Source organism: Nesoenas mayeri, assembly GCF_963082525.1.
Source record: "Nesoenas mayeri genome assembly, chromosome: 19".
In the NCBI taxonomy this organism is placed as follows: Eukaryota; Metazoa; Chordata; class Aves; order Columbiformes; family Columbidae; genus Nesoenas; species Nesoenas mayeri.
The window spans coordinates 8,492,028-8,517,391 of record NC_137568.1 but is presented as its reverse complement, the minus strand read 5'-3'; the positions used below and the strand labels follow the sequence as shown (position 1 = coordinate 8,517,391).

The following is a 25,364-nucleotide window of genomic DNA, read 5'->3' as shown; positions in this document are numbered from 1 at the left end:
GCTCTCCTTAGGCTTCTCTACCAGGTCTGTGGTAGAGTTGGCAGGGCCATTGGTGCTGCCTGTTGTTCTTTTGATAGTCACATACTTCCAACCCCCTCCATGATGCCATTTCTGGGCAGAGGGTCCAGTGTAAATGAGGCTCTGCACATTGACGTGTGGCTGCTTCTTTCAGCTCAAAGTGTTTTCTTTCAGAGTTGATGACCCTACCCACCTCCAGGCTTTTCTTGATCCATTCCACCTGTCTTAGTTCTGTCCCACAGGTGAACACATGAGACTGGCTGACCCATCTGCTTGGATTTTAACCTTTCTGGTGTGATTCAAGCACATTATTGGGCCAGGAAGTTTCCACAGCTTTAAAAACACCCCTTAAAAGCTTTCATCTGAGAGATAATTTCCTCACAAAACAGGACTACTCTTTCCAGCAATTACTCTTAAAATTACGTGAGGTTTAGCCAAGACTGATGTGCACTTAACCAGTTTACCAGGCTAGTTACTGGCCAGCCAGCTTTCCTAAACGTATTCATTCAAAACAAAAGCATTTCAGGGGAAAAACCATTAGACAAAGAAAGCTATACCTGTCTCACTCTGAAGGTAGTCACCCCTCATCTCCTAGAGGCCCAGCAGGCTAGTGGTATGGTTGCCCGTTACAACAGGACAAGCGTAATAGTCTTAAACTAAAAGAGGGGAGATTCAGGCTAGATGTGAGGAAGAGATTTTATAATGAGGGTGGTAAAATACTGTCCCAAGTTGCCCAGGTGGTGGATGCCCCATCCCTGGAGACATCCAGGCCAGGCTGGAGTGGGCTCTGATCAGTCTGAGCTGGGTGCAAATCCCCCTGCTCATGGCAGGGGGCTGGAATAGATGACCCTTGAAGGTCCCTTCCAACCCAAACTAGTTTATGACTCTATGATTTTTAAGCGAGGCCCAGTCTCCAGCCACTCAGAGGGTTCACCTGGGCGGCTCCATGCTGCCACCCGCTGGCAATGGCTGCCTTGAGCAGCGGGCCTGCTCAGCTGCTGCCTGCTGAGCTCCCGTGACTGACAGGAGCCGGCTGGAGCCCCAGCCGAGAAGAAAGCTGATGGGGCCTGTGCCCTTAGAGCAAGAGCCAAGATGGTGAGGCGACAGCCACAGCCACTGTCCCAACTGATGTCTCTGGGCCTTGGTTTCCTCTGCCTGATTGCCTGTGGTGACAGCACCAGGCAGTGACACCGACTCTCCAAAGGGCCAGTGCAGGGAGGCTGCAGCCAGAGCTGGGTCTCCATAACCACCAAGTGACAGCCACCGGCCTGGCCAGGGCTTCTCCTGCAGCCCTGGGACTCCTTGGCCCTCGATGGACCTCTGGTGGACAGCCCGGCTGCCTTCCCTCAGTGAGTGCAGTGAGAGCACAGCCGGACAAAAGGGACATGGCCTTCTGCGATGCTGCTGAACCTCAGAGCACGCCCAGCCCCGTCTTCATCCTCACCCAGACAGGGATTCAAGGAGATGGAATTGCGAATTTGTGCTGTTTCAGAGCTACAGCCCAGTCTGCCTTTTTCAGCTGTTGGTGTCCAAGAGAAGTGTTGCCCCCATCCACCCCAAAATGAGCTGACCTCTGGAAGTACCTGGGCACCTGCTGTGTTCCCCAAGGGGCAGCACATCCCAGGGGGCCACCGTGAGCACCCAGACACTGGGTTGGCACAGCACCATTGCACAGACTCCAAAGGGGCCACTCTTGATTTCTACTCTTACCAAGGAGAGAACACTCAGGGCTGCTTCTGATTTTTAACATTGCAGCTGAGAAAGGAGCTGTGCTGCAGCAAGTGTCTCTGGGATAAGAATAGCATCTGCCGTCTTAGGACACAACACAGTTGTCCAGCTCCTACATGGCAGCACGTTGCACTGACATATAGAAGGCAACCTACCCCCCGAGGAATGTCTTGGAGTGCTATTAGTGGAAGCACGTCATCTACACAAACAGGCTTGACCCCGCGCAGGAGTCTTGCAAGAGCAGGACTATTTTGAGCTTTTGGCAGTGAGGATGAAGGGAGACAACTGATGGGCTGCTCCTCCTGACAGGCACAACCTCCAAATCTCTCTGTGGCCTTTTCTTCTCCTCTGGGAGTGACTCTGCTGAAGGCTGATGGGCAATCTGGTGGGACCTCAGAGCCCAGAAGGCAGGGCCAGGAGGGAGCTGTGAATTTTCCAGGGACATTAGTCCAAGTCTCAGTCCCATCAGCACAGCCCAGCCGTGTCCTGCCTGAGGGTGTGCACCTGTCCCTGAGCTTAGGGTGCATGGCTGCTGCTTTATTTTCAATGCCATCCTGGAGAGCCAGAGAGATACCAGTGGGTGTGTGACTCTGCAAGTGAAACACACAGGAGGCTGGAGGAAGAAACAGTTGACTTTGCAACCCAGAGTCTAAAGAAGGCTGGTGTAAGTCAGAACAGACACTACGGTGCAAGAGCTGCTGCTTCAGTGACCTGCCTGTCCTTTCCCACCAAGGCCCTTTGTGACAGATCTTTTGTACAAGTCATCACAGGAACTTACCAGTGTGCCCAGGAGCCATCAGCCTGCTCACTCCTCTTCACGTCTGCCTTCTTCTCTCTTCCCTGTGCCTGGCTTTGCTGGCTGCAGTTCCTTCATGCTGATGACACATCCTCAAGCTTCCATGGTGCAGGCAATGTGAGACAAAGGGCAGTGCAGCGTCTGTAAAGCAGGATGCGAGAGAGTCTCTGAAGTCTATGTTTGTCCACACCATCACAGCTGACAGGGATACTCATGGAAGCTGTGTGCCATCCAGAGTCTGCCCAGTGCCACCTCAAGCTTTGTGGAAGCCTGCAGGTGTGGCCAGAGATTCTTGAGCCACTCAAGAGGAGCAGGCAGCTCCTCAGTGAATTTAGGGGGGCAAGGCTCACCACAAGGGACCCTGGCTGTGGTGGCAGATGAATGCACGCTGTCAGGCAAGGAGAAACTGCAGGGGATGAGGAGGGATGAACAAGGTTGGGAGTCTGCTAGGGAGCCACAGGAAAAGTTGTGCAGTGTCAGGAGAAGGCAGCACCAGGCTGGCATCTCTGCAACATGTTGGGTGGCTTTCTTAATGTCCTTATGATTGAAAACTGAGGTCTGCTCTTAAAGAACCATCTCCCATTGCTTTCTTCAGAGTGCACTGACAGAGGTTCTGCTCGCCAGCACTCGCTAGCAGAACTGGAACCAGGATGGACTTCCTTCTGAGAGCTGGTGCCCTCTTGAGGTTGCACCTGGGAGCCAGGTAAGCTGAGAACCATTTTGGATTTTGCTGTCACAGGCCATGCAGATGTTGGTTGCAATTTCCCAGCAGAGTGAGCATCTGACAAAACCTCTGGCATTGACTTGTACAAGCTTAGAGCAAGCAGACAGTGTCAGTCCTTACCACTTCCCATCACCCCAAGCAGCTCCACTGGCAAGCTCTCCCTTGAAAATGTTGTAAGCAAATCAATGTGGAAAGCATTCAGGGGCTACCTGCCTCAGGCTTGGGGACAATATTTTCTGCACAGCCTGTGTTCCTTCAGCACACAACACCACTCCCACCTTTGTGGCCCTACTAGTGTCAATGCTTCACGGAGAACCCATCACTGCTTTTGAATATTAGTGCTTGTACAGTCAACAGAGGTGGACATGTGTGGACTGTCTCAAGCTTTCAACATCAACACGTACCTCAGTCTCTGCTCCTGAGTCTGCTTGTTGTTTCCTTCTAGTGCCAGAAGTACCTCACTCCTCAGGTGCTGCTCATGTGTTTCTCGTTCACTCCTCACTGATCTGCATCAAGGGCTCCTGCAGCCTGGACTCAGGTGGGCTGTGAACACTTCAGACAGGAGCAGAACTGCAACAGTGAGTGCAATTGTGTAAGTAAGCTTATATTGCTGAAAGGATATCCAAATTAACTTAATAGCTCTCAATTACCACTAACCTGTGTTTGCATCACTGTATACACGGTCCTGCAGTCTTTGAGGTTTCTGAGAAAATTGTCCAAAGCTGTGTGGTCTCCCTGAAAATAAAAGACAGAAGTTACTTGGAAGCTGAGAGCTGTAGTTCCTGTGAAAATGATAGCTTAGGTAGACATCTGTGGGCTTGTCTTTAACATACCTTGGCACTGTCTGTGTTTTTCACCTCAACTAGAGTCAAGGTGTAATGCATTGAAATAATCCAGCTGAAATGGCTGATAGAGCCCTTGAGACTGCACCCACAGTTTCTCTGCTGTTCCCATCAGGGTCTGAACAAAGGAAAAAGTGTTTGACAATTTCCTCTTCCCTTCTTCCCACATGCACTTTCATTCTTCCCAAAAATATATTGTCTCTTTAACCTGTAGATAGGCTAAAAGCAAGGTATGGGTATGTGAGGAAGGAATGGAGGGGTACACCCATCAGTTGTCTTCTTTTTCTTGCCTGAGGCAATGCCACATGCAGCCTGTTGTGTGCGAGGTGACGAGGCTGACCTTTGAGGTGGCGTGCTGAGGAGATGAGTTGGTGCCACACAGTGTGCAACAAATGGGCCCCAAGGGTCAGTCCTTCCAGTGTGTGGCCCCAGGCAGGACTCTGCATTTTGTCCACTGCAGAGAAACCAGGAGCAGGTGGTGGCAGGGAATCCAGGGTAAGAGAGATGGCATGATTTGGGGACACTGTTGATGTGTCATAACAGTGGTCTGTGTGCCAAAAATTGTCTCTGCCAAGGAACTGCTGGTCCTTCATGGTGCCTCACCTATGAGGACAGGCTGAGAGAGTTGGGGTTGTTTAGCCTTGGGACGCGAAGGCTCTGGGGAGACCTTATAGCAGCCTTCTAGAACCTAAAGTGACCTATAAGAAAGCTGGAGACTTTTTACAAGGGCATGTCTTGGCAGGACAGGGGGTAATGGAAAGAAGGTCGATTTAGATTAGATTCAAGAAAGAAATTCTTCATTATTAAGGTGCTGAGGCACTAGAACAAGCTGCCTAGAGAAGTTGTGGATGCCCCACCCATCCCTGGAAGTGTTCAAGGACAGGATGGACAGGGCTTTGAGCAACCAGGTCTGGTGTCCCTGTCCATGGCAGGGCATTGGAATTAGATGATCTTTAAGGTCCCTTCCAACACAAACCATTCTATGATTCTACTATAACTTGCTCAGGGACCAACGTTCAGGGTTTGTGACTGCCAGAATCACAAACAAAAGCAGGGAAAGGAAGAAGGAAAGTGGTCACCCTCTCTTCCCTCTCAGATGGGAAGTAATCTGTGCTGAAAAGACAGTAGGAAAAGGAGCTGCTGGAGATGTCAGTAGTCTCCAAAGAAATGTCAGTAGTCTCCATAGAAATGTCCAGCCTCTGAGTTTACAGGTCCTCAATTCAGAGCTTGCATTAGCTTCTCCCTTCCCACAGCCAGGAAAAGTAAGAAAACTTGTGCTACAATGCAATACCCCATGCTTGATCAGAAAAAAAATAAAAAAGGCTGCACTGATCGTAGTGTGTATGCAAAGGAATCTACAATCTTTATTCTCTAGACATTGAGACACTGAGGTGGGTACAAAGACTAATTACAGAAGAAAGTGACCAAGAGCTTCACATTTTGTGCATCCCTCAGGTCACTTTTTTGCCTCATGACATCTTTACTCTTCCTCTTCTATCTTCTTGCCATGAAAGTCTCGGCTCTTCGCTCGGAGCTTGTTGACCTGCGACTCTGCAATGTCAGCCCGCTCCTCGGCTTCCTCCAGCTCGTGCTGGATCTTGCGGAACTTGGAGAGGTTGACATTGGACAGTTCCTCCTGTGCAGGGAGAGGGAGTCAGTGGTGAGGAGCCCAGGGCAGGGCTTTCACTTCTCCCATGCCTTGGCCTTGCAAGGCTGTAGCTGTTCTCCAGGGGAAAGCACAGACCTTCTATCCCTCACATACCAGTGCTGACCCAGAAGCTTTACACAGATCTCCTCATCCTCCCTTGTTTAGAATACCACATTCAAACTAAAACAGCATTTGAAAGGTTAGCCCAGTTCTGCCCTACAGAGGATGGACAGCACAACAGTCTCTCTTTTAAGCTGTTGAGAAAAAGCTGTTTGGGCTTCAGTTTGTTATTCATTACACTCAAATTTAAAGCTAAGAAAAAGCAGCAACACCAAGAAAGTACATGTATACACCCCAAAGGTGAGTTTTTATGGTGTCCTTATGGAGGAAGTACCTGACCACTCTTGCCACTCCTCACTAGGTGGACAGACCTTCTTCTTTCTCCATGACTGCTATGAGAGCACTGACAGGTAACTGCACATCTCCTTTATCTTCCATAGCCATTCAAGATCCCCCACAATCCACCCTTCTCTTCCAGTAACTGTATAATCACTTGTCTTATGGAGGACATTGCCTTGCAGAACAAATTAAAACTTATTTCCAGTTCAGCAGATGAGCTAAGCATCTCTGTCTCCTGTTCTGGCTCAGTGTCCTAGCTCTGCACTCTCTGATGTAAACTGAAGAACTCAGAGGAGATCAGCCAGTTTTAACCCATCTATGTCTGTCTCACAAGCCATTCACTCACCATAGGACAGCAAAACCTGTCTGTAATGGGCTGAGCAGGAAGAAACCTGACTCAAAAATTTATCAGCTGAGAGGCTGTTTGTGACCTGGATGTATCAGTGTGTCCTCCTGTATAAAAAAGATGGCAGGACATCCCTTGGTTTATCCCTGACAGGAACATGGCCAAAATAATGCAGTGTCAATCATACTCTCAGGATTAAGTTCCCAGAGCTGTTAATTTTCTCATGGTGACCACAACATTCATGCTTTACAAGGAGGAATTTCTTGTAGGCACACACTAAACTGTTCCAAGATAACTGACTTTTCTTTCTCTGCAGTTTTTTTTTGCCCATATGACTCAGAAAGTTATGTTTGTTACCACTACAAACAATACTCACAGCCTCCTCAGCTTGTCTCTTGTAGGATTTCACCTTCATTTGGAGCTTGTCCACCAGATCCTGGAGCCTGAGGATATTCTTCCGGTCTTCCTCAGACTAAGGCAGTTGACAAAGAGGAGAGATAATGAATTATTGGTTTGCTGTCACACAAAGTTAATAATTCCCCTTGGAGATAGCATGTGCAAAATTTGACTTGCTGTGATAAGACTCTGTCAGTCCAAGGAGACCTCCTGCCTTACCTGGTAGGTCAGCTCCTTCACCCTCCTCTCGTACTTGCGCACACCCTTCACGGCTTCAGCGCTGCGCTTCTGCTCAGCATCAACCTCCCCTTCCAGCTCCCGCACCTGCAAGGACAAGCCCATCCTTGGAGCTTCCCTGATGGCTGCTTATGTGACATGTTCACTCATGTACAAAGAGCAGCCCTACGCACTCTGGCCTCCAGCTTCTGGATTTGCTTCTTGCCTCCCTTCAGGGCCAACTGCTCAGCCTCGTCCAGACGGTGCTGCAGGTCCTTCACCGTCTGGTCCAGGTTCTTCTTCATCCTCTCCAGGTGGGCGCTGGTGTCCTGCTCCTTCTTCAGCTCTTCTGCCATCATGGCTGCCTGATGAGAACAAAGGGTCAAGTCCATTTGGGGGCTGGACACAGTTCCAAGGAGAACACATCCAGCATCATCAATGAAAGGAGCCCCCAACTCACATCTGTGATGGCCTTCTTGGCCTTCTCTTCAGCATTGCGGGCTTCCTGGATCGTATCCTCCATTTCACTCTGAATTTGGGTAATGTCTGTTTCCAGCTTCTTCTTGGTGTTGATCAAGCTGGTGTTCTGTGCAAAGAGACAGTTCAAGACCTGTGTTCTGAGGCCTGCAATACCAAACCTACAGCCTGAGCCAAGTCTTTACTCTTCAAGCTTGCGATTCAGACTCTGGAACTCTCTTTAAAATGGTTGCTTACAAACTGACTGTGGGCTCAGGTGATGGGCGCTGAGCACACCTTTCCTTCTGGACAGCAGTAGAGAGGCCATTCTAGACCACTACCCTGCCCAATCCACTGTTATGCAGCTGCCCTCTGTGTTTGCTGTGTCAACACAGCTGCTTTTGGTACCACACCCTTACCTGGGTATGGAGGAGCTGCACACGTTCGGTGGCATCCAGAAGCTCCTGCTCAGCCAGTTTCCGCGAACGCTCCGTCTGCTCCAGAGCTGCCCGTAGCTCCTCAATTTCAGCCTGCAACAGGTTTGCTCTGCGCTCCACCATGGCCACCTGCTCCTTCAGGTCCTCCTGTGTCCTCAGAGCATCGTCCAAGTGTATCTGGGTATCCTGAGAAAAAGACAAGAGAAATTGGAAGGTACCAGTGTGTGCTTGCATGACAAAACTGTCAGAGATGTCTCCTCTCTTTCAGCAGCTTTGCTGAACAAACCTTGAGCACTCCTTGGGTGTTCCTCAGGTTCTTCTGTGCCTCTGCAGCCACGCGGTTGGCATGGCTCAGCTGGATCTCCATTTCATTCAGGTCTCCCTCCATCTTCTTCTTCAGCCGCAGGGCTTCATTCCTGCTCCTGATCTCAGCATCCAGGCTGCTCTGCAAGGACTCCACAATTCTGAGGTGGTTTCTCTTCAGCTGGTCAATCTCCTCATCTTTCTCTGCTATCTTCCTGTCAATCTCCGACTTCACCTGGTTGAGCTCAAGCTGGAGGCGCAGGATCTTCCCCTCTTCATGTTCCAGGGAGGCCTGGGCAAGTGGACACAAGCATTTGTAACATCGATAAAGCTACTGCTTGCTTTCCAGGTAGTTGCAGCACATTCCAGGAAATCTCAGTTGGCTGTGCCCCACCGCTGGAACAGAGGTGCAACAAGCAGGTTTTAGCCCTATTTCTCCATTCCTCCTATTTTTATGCAGATACCAGTGATTATGAGCCTGTACCTCAGCTTCCTCCAGAGCAGCCTGGATTTCAGATTTCTCCTGCTCAATCTGCTTCTTGACTTTCTCCAGCTCATGAATCGCCTTTCCTCCCTCTGCAATCTGCTCCGTGAGGTCGGAAATCTCCTCTGTGGGAACAACCACCAATGGCATGGTCAGGCACAGAGCACAACGGGAAGGGCCCTGTCACACTAAGGTGACAGACATCCCTGCCCACCTGCAGGCACAGACCCATGTGCAGCGGTGCGTAGTGCTGGACAGGAGAAAGCCCTGCCAGGAGCAGAGGGCTGGGCACTTACGCTGCAAGTTCTTGTTCTCCCGCTTCAGCGTTTCCAGGTGGTCCAAGGACTCCTCATAGGCATTCTTCATCTTAAAGAGCTCCGTGCTGAGAGAGCGAGACTCCTTCTGGGAGGCTTCCAGCTCAGCCTGTGTCTCTTCATACTTCTGCTTCCATTCTGCCAGGATCTGAAGAGAAACCAGGTGTGAGTTTGGATGTGGCCATCAGGAGGGGATGCTCTGCCCAGGAACCCCACGTCTGGAGCCCAAAAGACCTTGTCAAAGTTCTTCTGCTTCTTATCCAGAGCTGCGCAGGCAGCGTTTGATCGCTCCACATCAATCATCAGGTCCTCCACTTCATTCTGCAGCCTCTGCTTTGTCTTTTCCAGGGAGGCACATTTGGCATTCACAGCTTCAACGTGTTCCTCTGCCTCTTGCAGGCGCTGTGCCAGCTTCTTCCTGGCAGGAGATCAGCACAGCTCCAGGTTAGAGCTTAAGGGTCTACCACATCTGTGTCCTGACACCTTCTGAGTATCTGGCCTGTCCTAGCTGGTCTAGTTCAAGGGCTGCATTTGTGTTTCCAATCTTCCCTTTTTCCATAGCACACTTTTCCTCTCCCCTGCTTCCTCCCCTTTATGGCAATGATGATCTATTCCTGCCTTGGTCCCACCACTGTCCTAACCCAAACTTAGAGACTCCAATTTCCCTTGACAGCCTCAGTCTTCTCCAGCCATTCAACATCCCACTTCCCACGTACTTGGCCTCCTCCAGCTCCTCTGTGCGCTGAATAGCGTCAGTCTCGTATTTGGTTCTCCACTGGGCCACTTCGCTGTTGGCCTTGGACAGCGCACGCTGCAGCTCCCCCTTGGCTTCCTGCTCCTCCTCATATTGTTCCCGGAGCAAGTCACAGTCGTGGCGAGCAGACTGCAGGGCGTGGGCCAGGGCGTTCTTGGCCTGGCGAGAAAATGGGATTGGGACAATGAATTGCCCATGTGATAACAGAATGTTAAGTTAGGGAAAGCTGTTGTAAACTCTCTGAATCTGACATTTTAAGTCAGCCCAAGGAAAAAAGGGACATTGATTCCATGTTCTGAGTATCTCCTCATCACTTCATTCAACAGAATCTAGAATGTTACTTCAGAAGAGAACAAGGGTAAACTCTAAACGATAACTATAATACAAAGCTGGGAATTGTTGCATCTTTTTAAATATGTTCTAAAATTTCAGCTTCCATTATGCAAAAGTATAATAAGAAACAGATTTTTAGATATACCTCAACCTTTCCTATATGCCAATTCCATCAGAATAAAGACCTAAAGTAGTACTTCCATGTCTCAGTAGCCATGTTGGAGGTGATGCCCTCCTTCAACTTTTCTTACCACACTATAGAGGGAGATGTGTCTATCTGGTTTGAGCACTCCCAAATTAAAATTACATGGCTCACATTTCTTATTTTGTCTGAGAGTAGGAAACACCATGAAAGGCAATGGAATCTGAATCCAAAGTGAAACCCCCTAGAGAAAATATCTGTACCTTTATTTCTTCCTCTAAATGTCTTTTAAGTTCCTCAATCTGTTGAGTAAATGCCTGTTTCCCTCTGGATAGCTGCGATATCAAAGCATCCTTTTCTTCCACCTGGCGAGAATATTCACCTGAGAAAGATAGATCATAATTTAAAAAACAATACCAAACTAAACTGTCCTTAAAGCACTGTAGAGTAGCTTACAGAGTGTAGACCGTTTGAGTAAAACATCACTCTTTTTCTTATCATTGACTAGATGTTGTCCCATTCCACAGGGGCATAGGGTGTGTTACCTGCTTCTGTTTGCAGACGAGCTCTTTGAGCATTAAGGTCATTGATCATGCGCTGATGTTCCTCATCTTTTGTCTTAATCTCACTTAGCTGGTCTTCCAGAGTGCGACACATCTTCTCCAGGTTTGCCTACACATCAAATACATGCAACGAAAGGGGATTGTCAATAACTTCTTACATGTTGTTGTCATGATGGAAAACAATGCAATTATGTGAAATAGCAAAATGTAATCAGAAGGTTCAAAATCATTTATCAGGTCATGTATCATAGAGCAGTAACCTGCCAGAAACTCTGTACCTTGGCTTTGGAGACAGACTCCATATTACTGGCCAAGTCATCAATCTCCATCTTCAGTTCGCTCTTCTCCTTCTCCAGCTTCTGCTTCACTCGCTGCAGGTTGTCAATCTGCTCCCCAAGCTCAGCTGTGCTGTCCGCGTGCTTCTTGCGCAGGGCGGCAGCCGTGGCTTCGTGCTGCAGCGTGGCCTCTTCCAGGTCGCGACGCATCTTCTGAAACTCGGCCTCACGCTTCTTGTTCATATCAATCTGAGCTGCCGTGGCCCCTCCTGCTTCTTCCAGGCGCTCGCTGATCTCCTCTAGCTCCCTGGAGAGGTCAGCGCGATGCTTCTCGGCTTTTGCCCGAGAGGTTCGCTCGGCCTCAATTTCCTCCTCCAGTTCCTCAATACGGGCCTGTGGAACATTAGGGACCCCTCATACCCAGTCCCTCCTCCTGCCCACCTCAGACTCGGAGAGAAAGAGGGAAAGAACGGAGACTTACCTGAAGCTCCTTGATCTTCTTCTGTAATTGTATGCCCATTGCTTGCTCATCCTCGATCTTGCTCTGGATCTGGCTGATTTCAAAATCTTTCCTGTGGGCAAATCAAACCATGTTCAAGATCAGGGAAAAAGACAAGTACAGCCAGCCCAGCACTCAGGTGTCCCACAGCCACACTTACTTCTTCAGTTTCTCATCCAGCTGCTGCTTATCATTTTCCAAATCCATTATGCTGTCCTGGGCCAGCTTCAGGTCTCCTTCCAGTTTCCTCTTAGCTCTCTCAAGGTCCATGCGCAGTTTCTTCTCTTGCTCCAGGGACCCTTCCAGCTAAAAAGAACAAGACCCTCAGCTCACAACCGGTCAGGTCTAACTCCATACCTGTCCTGTTCTTGCTGGATGGCCATGTGCTCACATCATCCACTTGCTGCTCCAGCTTGGTCTTGGCTTTGGTCAGCGTATTGACTTTGTCCTCTTCTGCCTGCAGGTCATCCAGTGTCTGCTGATGGGCCTCTTGGAGGGCTTTCTTCTCTTTTGTCAGCTTCACAATGGTCTCGTCCAGGGCTGCCATCTCCTCTGTCAGGTTTTTCACCTTTGGGAAGAAGGGAGCAAGTGCAGATTTTAAAAAAAAATTGTTTAACACTTTGCACTGTATAAAAGCCAGAGGTCTTTTCTGGGAGAGTGACAGGTTCTGCCTCATACCTTGTTTTCGGTGGCATGTTTTTCCTTTTCAACCTTGGCCAGTGTTAACTCAAGGTCATCAATGTCTTTCTTCAGCTCTGAACATTCATCCTCCAGTTTCCTCTTCTTGGCTGTCAGCTCAGCATTAATTTCTTCCTCATCCTCAGCCCTCTCAGTCACCTCTTTAACTTTAGCTTCCAGCTGGATTTTGGTTTTGATGAGCTGGTCACATCTTTCCTCAGCATCAGCCAAAGCATCCGCTTCCTGGTAGGGAGACACAGATTATCTTGGTTTATTTTCTGAACTTCTCATGCAAGCATGTTTTAAACTCTGCCCTGAATTTGGCTTCTCCTCAAATAGCATATGCTGGTTTCAGCTGATTACCACATCATCTTACTCTTTGGTGGGCTTTCAGTACAATGATGTTTTATTGTCCTAAATGAGTTTCGAAGTTAAATATCTTATAAGAAAGTCCAATGAAATGTTTATTTTTTTATCCATATACTAGACAAAATAGATATCACAGGGTTGACATTTTCTAAGGGAATGTTTAAATAACTGGGTAGTTAAGTACAGGGCTCCATTTTTAGTTGGTAATTTAAGTAATTTAATGAGTGGGCTAAGATGACTTTGTAAAGTAACATTTAAATATCAAACACTTCTGTAAATATTTTTAAATAGTACTGTATTTTGTGAAGTGCTCTGTGCCTACAATGTTCATAGGATTGTGGTGGTAAGATTATTAATATTTAAGTTCGAGAAGTCTGGCTAAGAAGATATCCTTACTAAAAGAATATTCCTTTCAACTAAAAGCTACCAGTCCATGATTGTTTCCAACTTCCTGCTTCTCAGCGAAGGTGATACTGGGTGTGCCTCTCCTATAAGCTTCACCAAGAGCCAGTCTCTCCATATTGTCATGTTATTTACTGTTTGATTCCTTAGAACTGTTGCAGTTAGCAAGCTACTTAAATAAAGTGTCCCTCCCAAGGAAGAATACCTAGCTTTCTTAACAATGAAAAGAGTTTTTTTCCTCCTGACTTTATTTTTTTCTGATACAGTATACAGAAACATAGAATAATAGAATCATCTAGGTTGGAAGAGACCCTCAGGATCATTGAGTCTAACCATAATCTAAGTCTGGCACTAAATCACGTCCCTAAGAATTTGATCTGTATGTCTTTTAAATCCCTCCAGCAATGGTGACTCCACCACTGCCCTGGGCAGCCTGTTCCAATGCCCAACAGTCCTTTCTGTGAAGAAACCTTTCCCAATATCGAACCTCAACCTTCCCTGGTGCAACCTGAGACCATTTTCTCTCATCATATCACTTGCTACTTGGGAGCAGAAACCAACACCCTTCATGCTACAGCCTCCTTTCAGGCAGTTCAGAGATCAGAAGGTCTCCCCTCAGCTCCTGTTAGCCAGAACCCTCAATCTTAAATACTAGTAATTTTACCCACACAGGATGTGTCTTGTAGTGAAACTACCATACAGTGCATGGCAGAAAATCTGGATTAGAGACAAAAAAACTACAATGTTCAAAAGAAACAAAAACCTCTGCTTCTTTATAGATTTTATTTATGACCTCAATTCATACAAGTCTAGAGCATACCAAGCTCTTTTGTGTAATCAACACAGAGGGAAGAACTCCCTCAGATGGTGTGACTTTTTCTCAGAAAGAGAAACACTGTGTCTATATATACTTAGACTAAGCAGAAATTTGAAGCTGTATTTCCCAGTCAGTGAGTGAATGATTAACCACTAGTTATCAAAAAGTGGATGACTTTTCCTGTACCTGAATTCACAAGTACCACTTTCGACTCTGGCTTGCATTTACACTCCAAAATGAATTCATTGTTCTGCATCCTGGTGAGATGGAGATAACCCCTGAAGGACTCACCTGCTCAGAGGCAAGACTCTGCTCTGGGTATTTCATGTTGAGTAACTATATCTGCCTTCTTCTTCAGAAGGCAAGAGCACTGACTCCCACTCAGAACTCCATGCCTCCTTGTACTGGCAGTCAGAGTGCTCACCAGAGCACTGACAGACACTTGTTTCCTCGACTTCACATACATATGATTGATAATTCACCAAATATCTGACTTTTGGTCTTTTATTGTCTGACCTTCTGATGGCAATAAACTCACCGCCTGCACTTGCAGCTGCAAATCATTTTTCTCCTGCAGCAGTTTCACCATTTTCTCCTCCAACTCCTTCCTCTTTGCCTCAGACTTTGCAAGCTCTTCCTTCGTTTTCTCAAACTCTTGTTTCATGTTGGCCATCTCCTTCTCCGATTCTGCGCTCTTCAGCAAGGGCTTGATCTTGAAGAACAACTTCATCCAGGGCCAGTGCTTGACATTCATGAATGCACGGACATTGTACTGGATGCAGAAGATGGACTCCCTGAAGCATAATTAAAATGTACATTGAATATTTTCAGTATGACAAGTGTTAAACACTTTCCCCCAAGTACAGTGACATTAACTGAAGATGTACCTTCTCTCCACCATTCTCTGGTACTCCACTCTCATCAGGAAGCCCCTGCACCTGGCCTGTGTGCGGGTGATGAGCTGTGCCAGCTTCTCATCCCTCATCTCCTCCAGCAGTCCCAGCAGCCCAGCTTTGAAGAACACCTTGAGAAAGGGAAAGTTGCAGCACATCATTGTCAGGTAGAGCAAAGCACAGGCACACAGGGGTGAGAGAAGGGGGGTTTGTACCTTGGTGTGGCCAAATTTGTACTGGGTGTGGTCCACATCGATTGACCCAAGAAGCTTCTCAGAAGCCTTCTTGCTATCAATGAACTGTCCCTCTGGGATGGCGCTGGCATTAAGCACCTTGTACCTGTGAAAATAGAAAGAGAGGGATGAGATTATTTTTCCCCAGCCAACATGCTCAAACTACTGAACACTGCCAGCTCATAAACGGCTGTTGTTGAAAAGAGTCCAGCTTGAATGAACCTACATGAGTGAACGAACATTACTTTTAATGATGCAGAGAATTGCAGTGCTCTTACCTCTGTTTAAAGTCAGCATAGAGGACTCTGCTGGGGAAACCTTTCCTGCAGATTCTGATGCCTTCCAGCACGCCGTTACAGCGCAGCTGGTGAAGTACCAGTTCATGCTCCATGGCACCTACCGATTCAGAGCATAAGTGAATACCATAGTTTGCAGTGCAGAGGGGAATGGTTTTATCAAAGGAAGTTCTTTTTCTGCTTGAGCATCTTACCAGGTGTTTTCGTTTCATTTGGGATGATGCAACGGACAAAATGGGGGTGAGTGCTCCGTAGATTGGTCATCAGCTTGTTTAAGTTCTCCTAGAGGGATCAGGGAGTAATGTGAGTTTTCTGCCTCCAGTGACTGATGCATCAAACCTATGGTAAGAACTTTATGATTCTCAAAATAAGCTGGGTTTCAGAACACTGAGGTAAAGCCATATTAACCAAATATTTCTATTATTTGAAGATACTGAACACTATTTTTAAAGACTGAAATACTTCTAGGTTGCTATTGGGTCAGTGAAAACATATAAAAATTCACACTTTCACACAAAGTAAGTAACTTACAGGTTTTTCATGTTTTGCTTTCTAATGTCAATGTACTTAAGTTGAAGAAAGTGTTGATGTTTTTTTCAAATAAGACACATATCTCCTTGGAGAATGTTTATAAGGAGACTCTCAATTCCCCAACATATCAACCTCACAGAAATGCAGGAATGCTAAAATTATAGTGCTAGTCTGACCCAAAGACATAAAATGATCTGATTAATATCCTATTTTTAAAAAAGGCATTAGATTTCCATGATCATGGAAGACTGTATGCTTAGTGTTGAACATGACATGTTAGCAATATCAAAATTTATCCTGGAAAACATGATGTGGAATTTGCAAAGAATTTTACTACTGTCACAACAAAACAAAGTAGCCTTTTCAAAATTAATATTAGCTGTCCCCATTTCTTAATATTACAAAGAGATAACAAACACTGTGCTGTACCCGGAAAAGAGCTGAGACAGTCTGGAAAGAAGAACCCTTCTTCTTGCCACCCTTTTTGCCACCACCACCAGCCTCTGAAAATGAATGAACACCAGAAAAAAGTATTAAAATATGGACGTTACATATTGGGCACTACAGAATAAATCTGACTTTAAATGTTTAGTATTTACTGCTTTAATTCTGTGTCAACATTGTCCCACACTGAAACTACAATTTTCACAGAGCTGACCTGCATCTGCTCCACCATAGTTTGCAAAGAGTAAGGCCAATGTCTTCACAGACGATTTCTGGTACAACCCAATGACAGTTTCATTCAGGGGGTCCTTGTTCTTCTCCAGCCAGCCAGAGATGTTGTAGTCCACCGTGCCAGCGTAGTGCACCAGGGAGAAGTGAGCCTCAGCCTTGCCTTTGGCAGGTTTGGGCTTCTGGAAGTTGCTGGACTTGCCCAGATGTTGGTCATAGAGCTTGTTCTTGAAAGAGGTGTCAGTTGCCTTGGGGAACATGCACTCCTCTTCCAGGATGGAGAAGATGCCCATGGGCTGGAAGACATTACAGCAGACAAGAGGGAGAAACAGATGAGAAAGGAGACATCACTTGGTTGGAACATTGCTGGAGTCAGAAGAGAAAGCTGTTCCCATGCACTTCATGGCAATAAGTCAGAGAAAACAGACTAAGGATAAACTTTTTTCAGTGTTGCTATTTCATTTGAACTTATGTAAATGCCTTTGCTGACAAAAAAAATTGCAAGTACGACAATGCAAAATAATATCTGAGAGGACAGATGGAGATATAAATCTTCTTTACTGATAGGTACCTAGTGAACATAACTATCTTTTATGTAACTGCATTTTATAATGTGGAAATGAATGGTCTCACCAAAACTCCTGGTATTGGAGTATGATCTCCAAAAGCACTTCCACCCTGTTGTCACTTTCAGCAGCATGTATTTGAAAAAGCTAGAATATTCTCAGATGCTTTTTATGTATGCCTCTTGGCAAGTATGGAAGGTCCAACAAATAAAACACTTGAACGAGAAGGATACCTTCTCAATGAGCTCAATGCAGGCAGCCAGGTCCATCCCAAAGTCAATGAATGTCCATTCAATTCCCTCCTTCTTGTACTCCTCCTGCTCCAGCACGAACATGTGGTGGTTGAAGAACTGTTGCAGTTTCTCATTGGTGAAGTTGATGCACAGCTGCTCAAAGCTGTTGAACTGCCAGATATAAAAAGACATGCAACGCTCAGCAATAACAGCAAGGTGTTTTCTTGTACAATCCTAATTCATCATGGTTGATACTTAAAATGTAAGGCCTCTTCCTGTGTAGTTTTGCTTTGCTATCTCTCTAGGATAGGCTTTGTATTTAGAAAAGAGAGACTGTTTCAAATTCTCTGTAATTAGGAGATTAGTTTTCTATATTATTATTTTTTGCAGGATTTAAAAATATTATTCCAAAAGCCCTGCAAATAAGTGTAGGAACATTAAAAATGTGTCTTAACATTTCCTTTACTCTCTATTATCCTTTTATGAAAATGCTAGAAAAGTGCTTCCTTACATCAAAGATCTCAAAGCCAGCAATGTCCAGGACACCAATGAAGTACTGTCTGGGCTGCTTGGTATCCAGCTGTTGGTTGATACGAACAACCATCCACAAGAACATCTTCTCATAGACAGCCTTTGCCAGAGCACCTACTGAATTGTTCACCTAAAGCAAGGAGAAAGGTTATGAGGTTGCTATAAACTGCAGAGGAGAATCAGCAGGAACCAAAAAAGCATGTTCCAGGTTACTACATCTTTCCTACCTGCTGCACAGTTTGACCCTTGGTCACATATTCATTCCCAACCTTGACTCGGGGGTAGCAGAGGGCCTTGAGCAGGTCTGCTGAGTTCAGACCCATCAGGTAGGCAGCCTTGTCAGCAACTAAACACCAGAAAAGATCGAGAGAGGAATAAATATTGGACAATTCCTAAAAATTTGGTTTTGAAGGACTGTCTCAAAAGTAACAGCAGCACTATTAGAGAGTTGCTGAAAAATGTCCAAGTCAAATCTACAAAGCTATTCTCTCTTCAGGATTCAGAGTTTGCAACACATTTTGAGCTTCGGTTTCTACAAAATATTCAAGAGAACTCATTGCTTTCAATCCCTTTTCAGTTAAGAGTATGGGACTTCACATTTCCTAGTTGTACAGGAAGAGGATTCATCACTTAAAGAGCCAGAGGCATGGATTGTACTGCCCGCTGTGACAGAGACTAATCAAATACACATCTCACTTCAGAGTTCCTCCCAAGAGGTCAGGGTGAACAGGAACACAGTCTCCCATCCTGTTAGGGCTGAACTCTTCACTACTCCACAATACAGGAGAGATTGCAACATGTATTCCAACAAAAGTATAACTAATAATGTTACAAGACTTGCCATCCATGCCTTCTGACGTCCGGGCAGTGTACCATTTTAGTAAATATTTACAGAGTAAAGTTACATGTATCATTAAATCAGTTACATGTCTCAACTGTAATCTAGCAATTGAACGAATATTTTCTTAGTTTGCACATCCAAAGCCTGAAAGTCCTTCTTTTGGTGACAAAGAAAATAACTTTTGGATAGTTTCCTGAATCTGCTGGTACCTTCTGTGCCATCAGGCTCTGCCTGCTCCTCTCGTTGTTTCTGCTTGAACTTCAGATTCCCATAGTGCATGACGGCCCCTGTCAGCTTGTAGATGGCAGTCTTTTCATCAGCAGTGAAGCCCAGGATGTCAATGGCACTCTGGCAAAAGAAACAGTAAAGTAAATGAATACGTACCAGGGCTCCTAACAACCATATGACCTGTTTGGTAAATTACTTACATCTGTAGCCATCAGTTCCTCCTGGTCATCAATGCTGGGAACAGTGATTTCACCTTGACTCACAAAGTGAAAATCATAAGGGTTGGTGGTGATGAGAAGCATGTCTGAAAGCAATAAAAGGGAAAAAACAAGCTCACTTTAGCTTTTCAGGTGACACAATGAGCTATTGTCCAGTGATATTCCTTCAGGAAACTTAGTGATCTTCCTACCAATTAGCTCTGGCTTCTTGTTGGAGGTGATCTGATAAAATATATGGTAGCTTCTTTCCGCCTTGAGCTGGAAAGTGACTCTGGACTTCTCCAGCAGATCTGGCAAGGACAGTAGGACAGAGTTAGCACAAGAACTGGGGAGGATTAGAAGGAATGGGATCAGGCCAGGAGAATCTCTTACAAGTTTCAATGTCTGCAGAAGCCAGTTTGCCTGTGGCTCCAAAGTGGATTCTGATGAATTTGCCCTGTTAAGGGGGAAAATGTTTTCAGCCTGATTGCATTTCATTGCTATCTCCTTATGTGAGAATACCAGTAGCCCATCACTGCTGTTATAACTAGGAGGGGTTTTGTCTAAAGCAACAACTTACAAAGCGTGAGGAGTTGTCGTTCCTCACAGTCTTGGCATTTCCAAAGGCCTCCAGCAGTGGGTTAGCGCTGATGATTTGATCCTCAAGCGTTCCCTGCAGGACGATAATTACTCAATTACAATGTTTAGTTGACATGGTAATTATATGTTGAGCATGCAGTCTGTGCTTCCTGACTCACCTGCATTTTGCCTGACTGCTGCTCCTCCTTCTTCTTCTCCCCACTGGCTGCAATTGTTGCAAAGTACTGGATGACACGCTTGGTGTTCACAGTCTTCCCTGCACCGGATTCTCCACTGTCAAAGCAAAGAGAGAAGCAGAGAGCGTGTGGTCAGGCAGGAGATTCCCTGGCACCGGGCAGCCCTGCGGGGACCCAGCAGGGAGTGTACGTACGTGATCAGGATCGACTGGTTCTCGCGATCTGTGAAAAGACAGAGATAAGAAAGCTTTTCCAAGTGCTCATGAATAACAAAGAACTCAAAAACTAGGAAAAAAATATGAACTGAAGCTTTCAGAGCATGCTGGGACTGAAGACAGTGAAAAGCCCTGGGAATTCTCAGTGGGTACTTCGATGCTTCCAGCAGTACTTCAGGTATTATCAATTGGATCAGTAAAGACATTAGAGTAGCTTTTGTAGCATTATGCCTTTCAATATATTGTCTTCTCAACAGGCTACTTATTTCTTCTTTATTAGTCTTAACTAATACGTAATTAAAATATTGAGGTTGGGTTTTGACAAAAGATAAATTCTTCGTAAGTTAAAATTTTCTTGAGTAAGCTTACAGAACTTTGGAGGTATCAAGAACAACAGCATATCTGACCAACTTCTCTCACTGCTTTTATCTCATTTTTTTAATCGCTATATATACAGAAATTACATACTCCTGAAATCATACATAGGCAAGGTAAATATTTCATTTTTATATTATGCATCTATTTCCCAGCTTGCAGTCAAAGAACAGGAAAAGATCTAAAATCTTGCACATCTTTGATTTCAGTGGCCAACATGGGGAAGAGAAAATAAGAGGTGAAAGAAAGTAGAGAAAGGAGAAAGGACTGTTTTAAAGACATTCACTTTCAATACTAAAACATTTATTTTTTCCCTTCATGTTTTCTGAGGTTTACTTTTCACTATGAGATCATACACAGATCATTAAAGGCTGTATGTACTTTAGACCATGCGGTCACCTTTTCCATCATGAATGCCATTTTTCTAATAATCAAAGAAATTATGTTCCTGTTCAATGCAAACATACCCTGTTTTACTTGTTAGCAGTGACACTTACAAATTTGAATTGAACGTATAGACATCATTTAAAGGGTATATGTGATATAATTTTACTCTTCAGTCACCAACTGAGACCAGTTTAGTGATTAAGGTACATCAGTCTATGCACATGTGTAAGATCACATTACAGTCAGGAAAGTCTACACCAGAAATAGGTCTCTTCTTTACCATGAATTTACTCCTTCTATATTATTTTCATTAAGTCCAGGTCTTTATTGATTCTAGTGTGGTAACAGACACTCAGTTCACACAGACCATTACAGTCAAGTGCATTAATCTTCCATTCCATGCATACAATATTTTAACTGTTGCACACACAATATTTCCAGATAATCCTCTCTATTTCCCCCTGCAGATAACTCATTATAAGAGTAGTTCAAAGAAAAATCAAGCAACTCACCATTTAACATGAACTGATAGGCATTGTCAGAGATGGAGAAGATGTGTGGAGGAGCCTCCTGGCGCTTCTTGCCTCTGTAGGCCAACACCACCTCCGGGTTGTACACCGGCAGCCACTTGTAGGGGTTGACAGTGACGCAGAAGAGACCCGAGTAGGTCTGTGAGGAAGGGACATAGCACGTTGCCTTCCCCTGAGCCTGGCAGAGCAGTTCTCCCAGCTCCCCAAAGGAAGACTGCTGCTGGTACTTACGTAGATCATCCAGGCTGCATAACGCTCTTTGAGGTTGTACAGCACAGCGGGTTCGTGGAGGTGGGTCATCATGGCCATGTCCTCGATTTTATCATACTTGGGAGGGTTCATGGAGAAGACTTGATCGTCCTTGACGGTCAGAGTCTGTCAATGGAAACGAAAGATCCATGTATATTAGCTAAAATCTCAGAGTGGGAATCAAATGCAGATCTGAAGCTTGCATTTTCCTCACCTCTCCAGCTTCGGTCTTGACAGTGACCTTCCCTGATTCCCTACTCTGGATTGTCCCTTTCACAAAGGATTCCTTAGGATGCACCACAAAGACAGATGACTTGGCATCAAAAGGCTTGTTCTGGGCCTCGATTCTCTCCTTTTCTGACTTTCGGAGGTAAGGAGCTGCCTCCCCAAAAACAGCCATCTCAGAGTCTGAAGAGGCCATGTCTGCACTTTATTGAAAGCACGTCAGCAGAGGGATCTGGTGGGGGAAAAAATGGTTGTTCATCACTGAACAAGAATATAATCTATGTAAGTGAGAAAACTCATTTAGCTAGTAAAGAGCCAGCTAGTCTTCCAGAAGCAACCACTGAAATCCACTTTGATTTTAACTTAAAGCTACCTTAACTCCCACTCCTGGCTGAGACTCAGTCTTCTAAAGCACTTGTATACCATAAAAAAGCCTTGTATACCATAAATAAAATATCTTCTTTATATTAATTACAGTTTGGCAACTCACCTTGATGAATTCTGTCTAGATTTGAGGTCTTTACCTAAATGAATCTACAGACAGATAAAATCATTCTGTTCAAGTCCTTAATTATGAGTGATGAATCTTTGAGTACTTTCTTGTTAAAAGTATTAACTTGTGTGTTAAAAATGAAAAATTACTTCACTTTTTAGATCTTCCTTATTTTCAACAGTCTAGCCTAAGCAAAAGCCAGCAGAATTATAGGAGAGAACTCATGCAGTGGTATCAAAGTCCAGCCTTAAACTGTAGTCTAGGAGTGCATTATTCAGGCTGTTACCTTTGAAGAAAGGCTTCTGTCCTGGGAACTGGTCAACCCTGTAAAATAAGAACAGCAGTTGTTTCCTATTGCTTCATGGAATACCAGAGGCAAATTATAGACTGAAGATACAGATATGCGTTGAAATTATATTGAATATTTTTGTTCACATGGGCACTTGCTCATGGAAATAGCTGCCAGAGGCACGAGAAATAGAATGGAATATTGCAAGGGCATTGTCCGCTTTCTTCAGGCTCACAAAATGCATGCACTTACCTTGAATCCTTCTGTGGAGACAGGCCAGCGTTGTCCCTGGGAGATTTTATAGTGTCTCGTCTGCAGATGCTGCAGATGCTCCCCCTTTCTTCGGTCATAACATTTCTGGCAAACCTTCTTTGGCAAAACATTGTCTGGCAAACTAAGGACATAATTGTCATTTGATTTGAATGATATAATTAGAACATTTTATATATCTTACTAACTGTGTGAATATATCTATAAATAATTTGTCAAGAGTGTCAAGGAGAGAATCTAGACTACTCAAGGCACTTAGAGAACTTGGATGCAGGGACTTATGGTTCCTATTGCTGGCTTTCTCAGTGATTTGCTGCTTGACCCATGGTAGTTTGCTTGGTATGTTTATGTCACAACTTTTCAACCATGCAATGGGGTTGATAACATATATGATGCTTTAGAATCATGCATTGAGAGGAAGAGAAAAAGTATGTCAAAAAACAGCAAATAATTGTTGTTAAGAGTCAACTTCCAGTGATATTTTCTAAAAAGTAAAAATTCAAGATGTATTACAGCTGAGTTTTCTGTACATAGGGCACTCTCAATAACTGGGTGGGTATGAAATACAGTGAGTTGGAAATCTGAACCCAAGTAATGGGAGGCTCTACATTGAAACTGAGCTCTTGAATAGCTTTCTGAGCTGACTTCTGAGGTATCAAATTAAAATATACCCTTGTGTATGCACAGATTTCTTTTTGCATATTTTATTTAAAAAGTGAGGCCCCAAGAAACTCTGCTTTCTTACTGATCACACTCCTATACTTCTTACTTGCATTTGATGTATCCTTGTTCCTATAATTGGCTGCATAAATAACCAGTTCCCTCTGTCAAATCTGAAGCTCCATAGGCTCCCATGGCCCCTCCTACCCACAACTCCCCAAATGCACATGCCTTACCCTGCTATGCCTGTACACACAATCACACATATCACCTCATTCTACATTTCCAGATACTATGTATTCTGATGAAACCTCAGTCTAGAACTGCTGTGCCATCAAAATATTCAATGTTTACACATTTACAGTCCCAGAAAAATCTAACAATACAGTATTGGTACGAGAGCATTAGAGGTTGTAGGCAGTCTTGTGTAATACTGATGGTATGGGAAAATGAGATTTTCTGGTAGCCCAGGACACTAACTGATCTAGTTAGTGATGCCCAGCAAGGAGCAGCATCTTGCCTAAGGGAACGTGGAGCAGCGCTTCTCTAAAACTCTCCTGACTCCCTGTAGTTTGTATTTATAGAAGTCCTGAGCAGGACACGATGTCTGGATATTAAACAGCTCATGGTGGATTTTTAATTGCTTCATTTGTCCAAACACTTTCCAAACCCATTAACTGTTCTCTGAACGTATGGCAAGTTACTGTGATCCTCTGCTGCGGCTAACATAGAAAGCTCCCTCCAGTTCAATTCACTTTGTTATTGTCTTTGACTGAATGTTACAAATATATATCTTCTTTGCACTTCATCCAAATTTTCATATAAAGTCACATATTTGAGGAAGTACAAATAAACGGCAGAGAGCATCTCCCAGGTATCAAGGCAGACTATGCTAACTCACAGTACATATTTATACTGCAGCAGGATATTTTTCTTGTAGTATTTTCAAGGGAAATTATTTCCAAACACTAAGGCTCCTATCACTTCAGAACTCCACCACAGGCTCCTATATAACATCAGCAGATAAATTTCCTTGGTGCTCTGCCTAATAGTTTCCTTAATTGCTCTCCGCATCCATCCGAGATGCTGAGGGAAGCATATAAGAGCCTGATCCCCTTGGAGAGCAAATCAGCTGTGTAAAGGAGAACAGCTCCAGCAGAAGACAATGACAGTGATGTGTCACCAGAGAGCCAGCAGCCAGGGTGTCAGCATGCTAGTGGCCTGTGTGGGAGATGAGCATCTGGAGGTTCTAATAGTGTTTGCATCTGTTGTCCTGAGGAGATCCCCTGCTCACCCTGTGGAGGTCTACTAGGGACAGACCTTCTGCTCCATGTGGCTTGTCACAAAGTACTGGGAAAGTTAGAAACATAAAATCCTTTAAAATGGAAAAGACCTTCAAGATCATCAGGTCCAACCATTTACCTAACAATACCAAGTCTACCACTACACCAGGTTCCTAAGAACATAATCTACCCATCTTTTAAACACCTCCAGGGATGGTGACTCAACCACTGCCCTGGGCAGCCTGCTACAATGCTTGACAACCCTTTCCAGGAAGAAGTGTGTTGAAACCTGGAATTCAAGACAACTAAAGCACGTAGAAGCTGGAGATAGGAGCTCTTTCTGTAGACCCTTTTCTTGGGTGTATGGCAGATTCATTGGTAAATTCATCGAGAATTCAGCTGTTAAATTTAGTTTTATTTCCTCAGACTCTTTGTCAAGACATTACTTCCTT

General features: G+C 45.0%; 1 protein-coding gene across 1 annotated transcript; it reads right to left on the bottom strand.

Annotated features, from left to right (window-relative positions):
• Positions 1-5,415: 5,415 nt before the first annotated feature.
• LOC308047671 (myosin heavy chain, skeletal muscle, adult-like) lies at positions 5,416-22,113 on the bottom strand (the record flags this gene model as incomplete). Its single annotated transcript, XM_080356334.1, has 38 exons — positions 5,416-5,744; positions 6,878-6,973; positions 7,117-7,221; positions 7,308-7,478; positions 7,574-7,699; positions 7,989-8,192; positions 8,293-8,601; positions 8,794-8,918; positions 9,090-9,255; positions 9,342-9,525; positions 9,824-10,020; positions 10,600-10,718; positions 10,882-11,008; positions 11,178-11,567; positions 11,656-11,746; positions 11,834-11,979; positions 12,065-12,241; positions 12,352-12,594; positions 14,478-14,733; positions 14,827-14,963; positions 15,048-15,171; positions 15,344-15,461; positions 15,556-15,643; positions 16,322-16,395; positions 16,551-16,860; positions 17,364-17,534; positions 17,875-18,024; positions 18,122-18,240; positions 18,945-19,083; positions 19,164-19,267; positions 19,373-19,471; positions 19,554-19,617; positions 19,741-19,833; positions 19,919-20,033; positions 20,131-20,158; positions 21,426-21,582; positions 21,675-21,818; positions 21,907-22,113. The coding sequence occupies 38 exons, from the start codon at positions 22,111-22,113 to the stop codon at positions 5,589-5,591; spliced, it is 5,829 nt and encodes a 1,942-aa protein (XP_080212460.1). The 3' UTR covers positions 5,416-5,588.
• Between the last annotated feature and the right edge of the window lie 3,251 nt (positions 22,114-25,364).